The 8,107-nt window shown below is 54.0% G+C and overlaps 1 protein-coding gene across 1 annotated transcript; it reads right to left on the bottom strand.

Moving 5' to 3' along the window:
- Nucleotides 1-236: 236 nt before the first annotated feature.
- On the bottom strand, nucleotides 237-5,384 carry Dlx3 (distal-less homeobox 3). Its single transcript, XM_021178287.1, has 3 exons — nucleotides 4,855-5,384; nucleotides 3,614-3,804; nucleotides 237-2,093 (listed from the first exon to the last, which is right to left on the bottom strand). Exons 1-3 carry the CDS (start codon nucleotides 5,177-5,179, stop codon nucleotides 1,746-1,748), a joined length of 864 nt encoding a protein of 287 aa, XP_021033946.1. The 5' UTR covers nucleotides 5,180-5,384; the 3' UTR covers nucleotides 237-1,745.
- Between the last annotated feature and the right edge of the window lie 2,723 nt (nucleotides 5,385-8,107).

Below are 8,107 nucleotides of genomic sequence, written 5' to 3'. Positions count from 1 at the left end.
GAGCCTCCCACCCAGGCCTGCTCACAGTGTGGGCAGCCACAGGGTCAGGAGCACCTGCCCCCCCACCCAACCCAGCATCCCAACAGTGGTTTCTACCCTGACCTTGTCTTTCTCAGCAGCCCCTAGAAGATCAGAGGTCTCTTCCACTAACACCTCCCCCCAAACTCCAGGCCTCCCTTCAAGAGCTGTCTGCCGCTAGTTCAAAGAGTACTGTGGTTAATTTCTTCTTCTTCTTTTTTTTTTTTAATTTTTATTAACATTATATATAAAGACTGGTCCAGTAAGAAAGCAGAAATGAGAAGGCTGGGGAGGGGTGGGAGCTGGCTTCAGTCCTGTCCCTTTGGGGTGGGACTCGGAGACCCACCACGTCTGTCTGTCTCTCCTTACTCCTTCACTTCCCATGAAACCCAAATCCAGCAGGAGCCCACATCCCTCTTTCGACTTGCAACACACAGGGAGATTGGTCCAGGAGGAACAGGGTCACATAAATAGGAAACCACAAGGGAGGGACCTGCTTCTCTTGGTTGCTCTTAAAAAAAAAAAAAGAAACAACAACAAAAAAACCATACTATATATATATAACTACAGTCTTTCACCTCTCCTTTCTTCAATGTTTTACCACATCAGGGGGCAGAAGAAAGTTAGCTTTGGGGGGATGCCTGGGCCAGGGAGAGGCACTGGTACCAGCTGTCCAAGCTGACAGCCTTACCCCTAAGGCACTGAGTTCTAGGCCTCCTCTTGTCTCCTGGATCCTCACTTGAATCCTGCAGCAGAACGGACAACCTGTTTCCAAAGCTGCCACGAAGGGGGTGTCTGAGGGGGGGTGTCTTGCCTGGTCTATCTCTGTAGAGAGTTGGGGTTTGAGCCCGTCCCCCAAGACTGCAAACTTACTGGGAGAAAAAAAAAACGAAGGGGTGAGCAGGGTCAAGGCAGAGCAGAGCTGCCCGCCCAGAGAGGAGTGGATTTGGTCCTAACTGTTAACAATGCCCGTTGTCGTCCTAGGTTTCAACAGCTTTTAAAACCAGACTTGTGCAAAGTCCTGTACATGGAAGGAAAAACAGGTCCTTGGAAAAGGACATGGGCAATCCTTTTCCCCAGGGAAGGGGCGGAGGGATGGCTCCTTTAATTCTTCCCTTGGAAGCCCTGGATATCAAAGGTTCCCTCATTTGGGGGAGTTTTCTTTGGTTTGGACCCTCAAATCCTAATGAGGACTGGAGAACAGTGGGGACTAGGTCAGGGCCCCCCATCTTGAGGATCAGCCATGATGTAATGTCCAATGTCTTTTAAAGAGTGGCTTAAAGAATGTATAGTTGCCCCTTGGTGCTTTAGATCTGGCCGTGCTGGAATCCTTGGCGCCTGGTGCCCCAGCACAGGTGGACCCACAAACACTCTGGCTCTCCCATTTTGGAGGTCTCTACTGTGTTTAAAAAGCTGGAAAGTGATGAGCCATCTAGAGGCAATCCAGGTTCCTGGAGCAGAGAGCCTGTGCTGTCCCCACTGGGGTGGAACTCCTCGCCGCCTGGAGGGTACCCCAGTCTAAACAAGGGGAGGGAGATTGTTTGGGGGGCATCCTCAGTCCATGCATTTGTCATCTGGAGGTTGTTGGGCCCCTGGAAGAAGGGACAAGGGAGAGGGAGTCTTTCCCCCTGTGCCCCTCAATGATTCCTGAGTGTCGCTAGGACAGGGCACCTTCTGCCTGGTCCTGGAGGGGGTCCTTCGTGGAGGGGCGCAGGCCAGGTGGGTACTCAGTACACAGCCCCAGGGTTAGGCGGGGGCCCAGGGGAGGCATGGTGCAGGGTAGCCGGCTGAGGAGGCTGCTGCTGTAAGTGGGGTCCACTGAGGTTCTGTGTATGGTACCAGGAGTTGGTAGGGTCGTCCAGGTAGTTGGGGGAGGCACTGTATGGGAGCGGTGGGGGCAGCGGATTGCGGGCAGGGGCTGGCGTGGAATGAGAAGATGTGTCCCAGAGTGCTGGTGAGGGCGGTGAGTTGCAGGCCATGGAGTCACTGTTGTTGGGGCTGTGTTCCAGCGGCACCTCCCCATTCTTATAAAGCTTTTTGAACTTGGAGCGGCGGTTCTGGAACCAGATTTTCACCTGGACAGAAGAAGAAAGGAGCAGCCCAGTCAGCCTCTCAGCATGCCTAAAGGAGACCCCATGGGGAGCCCAGCCTGGACAAGGCAAAGTGTTACCCAGCCCCCTGAGGGGAAAACGAGGCAAAACCCCAGGGCCCTCACACCCAAGCCAGCATCTTTCTTTCCAGTTGGGAAAGAACTCTGTGGCTTAGAATATTCTACTGCCACTGCTGAAGTGCTGCGACCTTACACAGGTTACTTAACCTCTCTGGCCTCACCTTCCTCTCATTGCAAAATGAAGGCCATGCTAACACCATCATCTGTCTCAAAGGGTCAATGTTGGGCTCAATTAAGTTAAGACACAGACAACTTAAATGGTCTGTTATACAGCAAGCGCTCAATCAAAGGCGTCCTAAGTGGGAACCGGGCAGTTTGTGGTATTTTGCCCACGTTAGAGGCCCTTAGCCAAAGTTCACCGATACACTGGGATAAACACACACCCACACAGGTATCTCTTTCCTCAGCAACATACCCACTCAGCCTCACACAGCCGCCAGACAGTAAAGCTATAAACGCATGCAGATAACACCCAGATAAGCACCCACGACATAAACACTCAGGCATGGAGGGGCTCCTAGACTCTGGCTGGGTATGAAGGGTGACCTAGGGACTCAGGGGCAGGTGAACCACAATTCCAGAGTCCCTAAATTTCCAGTGGGGTATCTCCCCCTCCCCCTGCTTCTCTCCACCCCATGACTGGTACAAACAATGATTCAGCTCCTCACCAGGTGACCCAGATTCCCGATGGACCAGGCCCCACACAGCCCAGCCACAACCAAAGCCAGCCTGTCAACACCTGTAGGGAGCTAAGCACCCGACATTCCTCCCCAAGAGCAGCAAGGCTGCTTGGGGTTTAGGGACAGGTAAGAGGGTGGGGGTGGACTCCCCCTTTCTGATTTCTACATCCCTTTAGTGGAGAACCTATCCACTTGGCTACTGGCAAAGGCATTTGGGTGGGAAGCAGGATCATTACGTTTCTATACAAGCATACTTTGTGTGTGTGTGTGTGTTCACACACGCGTGTACTAACTAGTGTCCCATCACAGATACTTGCCTTCTGTTTGCAAAATGACCCTTAAAGGACCTCATTCCTTATGTGACTATTCCCTGGAATGTCACATGCACGCTCCACACGCACATACTTAGTCTGGGAGAGAGACAACAGGATCTCCTATGCCCTAAACGTTGCTAAGGGTCTTGGTTGCTGGGAGTTCTGGGGTACAAGGGAGGGCCTCTCTCTGTGACACCGCCATACACAGTTGCAAAAGTTCACAAAGGTGCACACTGCACCCTTCTACGCTCGCTACTGTAGCCCTTTCTCTGAAAGCTGAGACTCAAGTCACTCGAAGCGCAGGCAAGAGTTCCTGCAGTAGGCTGCCGGGCAGGGACAGGGCAAGTGGGTGCTTCAAGGGCCAGCCAGGCTCAGAGGTACCTAGGGAATCCCCAGATGCCTCCTGAGACCCTGGAGCATTCAGTACCAACCTGTGTTTGTGTGAGGCCCAGCTGTGCAGCTAGCTCGGCGCGCTCAGGCAAGGCCAGATACTGGGCTTTCTGGAAACGGCGCTGCAGGGCAGCCAGCTGATAGCTGGAGTAGATCGTTCGCGGCTTTCGAACCTTCTTGGGCTTGCCGTTCACCATGCGTACCTCGGCTTCCGGCTCCTCTTTCACCGACACTGTAGGGGAAAAACACCAGTTTAGTCTCAGCCTGCGACCACCGCGTTCTCCAAGATTCCCCACCGTCGGACGCCGCACCCTCCGGCCCACTGATCTCCCCGGGACTTCTTGGAGGAGCGTAGTGCCGCCCGCGCCCAGGGAGGAACCGCAGCGACCCAGCCGGACCGGCGGCCGCCCACGACGCGACGCTCCCAGCTCGGCACCCGGGGCCTCGGAGCGCCGACTCCGGCGCCAGCAACCGACTGGGCGAGGACAGCGCGGCTCGCTCACCGACGCCTTCCCGACTCAGCCACTCTTCTCTGGTGACCCACCAAGCCGCGGTGGCGTCTCCCACTTCTTGTCCCCCCTCCTCCCCACCTCCTTTTACTACGCTTTCTAGTTCAGGATCATTTGTTTCAGAAAAAAATTTGCAAGGACAGTACAAGCGTCTTCTCTGTCTCTTTTCCTTTTCTCTGTTTTCTTTTTCTTCCTTCCCTCTTCTTTCCTCCTTTTTCTTTCTTTCCTCCCTTCCCTTTCTTCCTTTCCTTGGTTGCTTTCTGCTGCGCGCTTTATCTTACCACCCGCCCCCCACATTTCTTCCTCGCTGTCCCCACTTCTCTCTCCGCATCTCTACTTCCCAGTCTCTCCTCCATTTCTGGGACTTCTTTGGGTCTTTCTCCACAAGCCTTTCACTACTCCCGGTTTCTTTTTCGGAAGAAGGGCCCTGGAACCTCCAGTCCTCGTTGACTCCCCTCCAGCTCTCGGCGACCGTCTTTCGCTACCTGCTCAAGTGCCAGCGGGATGGCAGCATTGAAGGCCCCCATGATCACTCAGAGAGCTCCCGGTGGCTCCAGCTGCCCCGGAATCTCCAAGAGATCACGGCGCACAGTGCGCGCCTCTTCGGAGTGTCGTTCACCCCTCTGGAGGTCATCTAACCCGGTCTCCTCTAAACTCCAACGCTTCCATTTCTTAACCTCGAGTTTCCCTAGATTTCAGCTCCCATTCCCAGACTTCCTCTTGCTTGGGAACCTTAGTCCCTCGCACCCTCTCCACAACCCGGGCATCCTCACCTGGGTCCTGGGCAGGTAAAGGCTGCTCCCGGTACGCTCCGTACTGCCTATAGGATCCCCCGTAGGTATATTCCGACTTGGGCGAGTAAGCGCCGGTGCCAGCGAGCCCATTGAGATTGAACTGGTGGTGGTAGGTATAGGGGTTCACCGTCTGGCCGTAGGGCTGGCCCGAGTAGTAGTCATGCTGAGGAGCGCTGTAATAGCCCAGGTCAGTGACTGTAGACTCGGGCAGGGTGGGCGAGTCCTTGGAGCCCGCATGGCAGCTGAGTGAGCTGGAGATGTCGGTGAGGATGCTGCTGAGCTTGCGATCGAAGGAGCCACTCATGCTGGCGAGCGCCGCAACACCCCGGGCCTCCTCCGAGAAGCGCCGAACCGGCGGAGGAGCCCAGGTGGGGGTGTGTGTCCAGAGGGCGAGGGCAGGACGCGGTCGCGTCTGGGGGAGGGGGTGGCCGAGGGGCGCTTAGACCATCGCCGGCCGTCGGTCAGTCGCTGCGTGCCTCTCTCCGCGTCCCAAGCCACAGTCAAATGCTGCCAGCTCCGCCCGGCCAGCCGGTTATAGACTCAATGTTGGAGTCGCCGAGGGAGGCTCCTGCGCGCTGATTGGCTGTAAGTCTTGCCTTCGAGGCAAAACACGCTCGCGCTTTCTCACTGGCTCCCCCAACCCTCTCAACCCTCTTTGTTGTTACCCCTAACACACACACACACACACACACACTCCCCCCCAGCGCCACTGTGTTCCTCCTATGCTCCGCCTCAGATAAATCCCCCAAATGTGCGGAGGGGTTGGCTGTGCAGAGCCCCCAGGACCTACTAATCTGTCTGTTTTAGTGGCCAGGGGTGGGCTTAGGTGAGATGAGGAAGGAGGGGAATTTACCCATTGGGTGTTTGTGGAAGGAGGTGGTCCTTAATGATGTATGCGTGGTCTATGCAAATGACAGACAGAAAGTGGCAAAGACCCAGGGTCCATGAAAATATTTTGATCACTTTTAAAATCGGAAAAAAAGAAAAAAGAATTTCCATGTTAAAAAAGTTGGACTATATTAATATATTCTCTCTCTCTCTCTCTCTCTCTCTCTCTCTCTCTCTCTCTCTCTTTGTTTTTTGTTTGTTTGTTTGTTTGTTTTTGTTTTTTCGAGACAGGGTTTCTCCGTATAGCCCTGGCTTAATATATTATCTTAATGACACTGCAGGTGTGAAATATACATTTTCAAATTCTGAAGGAAGAGTCTCACCAAGCAAAAATACCTTAGGCCTGCAGGTCCCTACTGGAGCAAGGCTGTATGGATTTAGGGGCTACTTTAGAAGATGGAGGTACCCCCCAGCTATATGTGTGCCCTTTCAGAGAGGGACCAGATTGAATGGAAGAGCCACGAGGGAGGCAGTCAGTCCCTATGAGGCTGGCTTTCTGTGTACTTCAGGAAGTCTGGAGGCAGGTCCCACTCAGTCTGGAACAGCTCTTAGGAGCACAGACTATAATCTATAATACATCTTCCGCAAAATACAGATATAATACAGACTATAATATAATACAGACTAAAGATCTATAATACATCTTCCGCAAAATACACAAAATACAGTGTGTGCAAGAGTGCCTGTGAGAACCTGTGTGCAAGAGAGTGTGTCTCTGTATGTAGTGTGAGGCGGTGGAAGTGTAGGGTCCTCAACGACCGACCAGTGAGCTGGGTATGCCCAAATGTGCATAGATACATGCTCAGATCCATCTATCTCCAATAGACAGGAGCCACTTACTTCACTCAATTTCTTCTGTCCATGGAGGCCCCAATGAAGATGTTTCTCACCTTGGAGCAATGTCCAACCCTCCTAGTCCTGTCTGACTCTCAAAGTCCAGTTCCCGGGTAATATTTACTGTTCCGGGTGCCAATCCCATTTCTCTATTGCATCTCCACTTCTGCTCCCAAACCTATCCTTGGAGGAAGGAGGCTTCTCTCAATTTTAATTCTTATTCCCCTGCTCCATCCCCAGGCCTTCCCTACACACCTCAAACCTTCTATCTCCCCTTCCTTTGCCTAGCCAGGACACAGTGCCAGCGCGCCACCTCGTGGTTTTCCGGGGTTCTGCAACTTGTCTTAAGGCTGCCTTAAGGAGGAGGTAGCAGGCAGACAGAAAAGGGGTCTCATTCTGCTTAGAGTGTTTAGGGGGCGCGGTGAGATGTTTCGATGTTAGACCCAAACACAGGATGCTGAACCTGGAAAACTGTGGGCTTGGCTGGGCAGAGGACCTAGGTCGAGGAGCAGTGACAGGAGTAGGTGATCGCCTGGCCTGGGCCGCCCCTGGAGGCCGCCGCGTGGGAAAGGTGGGGGCGGGGGCGGGAGAGGGGAACGCTATCTGTCTGTCTATCTGAGCGTCCCCCCAGCTCCTATCGCCCGCCGCTGCGAGCTCGTGGCGGGACGAGTTGCCACCCGCTCTGGATGCCCTCTGTTCTTCTGCCAAGAGGGCGCCCAAGGAGCCCGGGGCGTTGGGGGCAGGAAGGGCATTGGGCTGCCGGTTCCCCTCCCAGGATGCAAGCGGGGGCGGCGGGGAGGGACTGTTTTGGAGCCCCCAGCTGCCCACAGGGAAAGGACAGCGTCGGGCAAACCCTGTCTCGGGAGTTCGTTCATTCATTCATTTGGAGTAGCAGGTGATTCTCGGAGCCGCCCCAGTCTCTCCTCACCCTACCTGGGCCTGGCTGGGTGAGCACAGGAGCCTTGGGGTAATAGTGAGTTATTTTAGGGTAATTTCCAAGGTCTGTTTTGCTCTAGAAGCGGACTGAAATCACAACAGTAACATAAAGAAACATTTAAGGCCGGGTGTGGCAGCATATGCCTTTAACCCCAGCACTTGGGAAAGTGGATGTCTGTGTGTTCGAGGCCAGCCTGGTCTACAGAGCTAGTTCTAGGATAGCCAAGGTTACACAAAGAAACCCTGTCTCAGAGGAGGGGGGAGGGAAGAATTATTTAAAAATTGTTTGTGTGACTAACACTTTGTTGCACAGTGTGCTGGAGACTGCCTACCCCATTCACCACAATCCTTCAGATACCTAATATAGTCTTTGGGAAATGTTTGTTGAGTGACTAAATAAGAGGACCTGGATACCCTTGACCCAGAGGCCAGGCTGAGGCTGAGGCACGGTTGATGGAAGGCCTGAAGCAGGCACAGGACTCATTCTCAATGGAAATGAGTTCGGAGTTGTTCCTGAAGGGTCCCTATGACCAGCAGGAAGCTCCCTTCCACCAACAGCTGGGTGAGAGCTGGG

The sequence above is a fragment of the Mus caroli genome, chromosome 11 (assembly GCF_900094665.2).
Source record: "Mus caroli chromosome 11, CAROLI_EIJ_v1.1, whole genome shotgun sequence".
Lineage (NCBI taxonomy): Eukaryota > Metazoa > Chordata > Mammalia > Rodentia > Muridae > Mus > Mus caroli.
The sequence above is the reverse complement of the archived record's forward strand: the minus strand, read 5'-3'. Positions and strand labels throughout refer to the sequence as shown.

Excerpts from the sequence above, each read along its gene's own strand:
- Dlx3 (XM_021178287.1), bottom strand. The coding sequence starts at position 5,179 with ATGAGTGGCTCCTTCGATCGCAAGCTCAGCAGCATCCTCACCGACATC. Across the intron at positions 3,805-4,854 it reads TTTACCTGCCCAGGACCCAG|TGTCGGTGAAAGAGGAGCCG; the intron begins GTGAGGATGCCC and ends TTTCCCCTACAG. Across the intron at positions 2,094-3,613 it reads TGGGCCTCACACAAACACAG|GTGAAAATCTGGTTCCAGAA; the intron begins GTTGGTACTGAA and ends TCTTCTGTCCAG.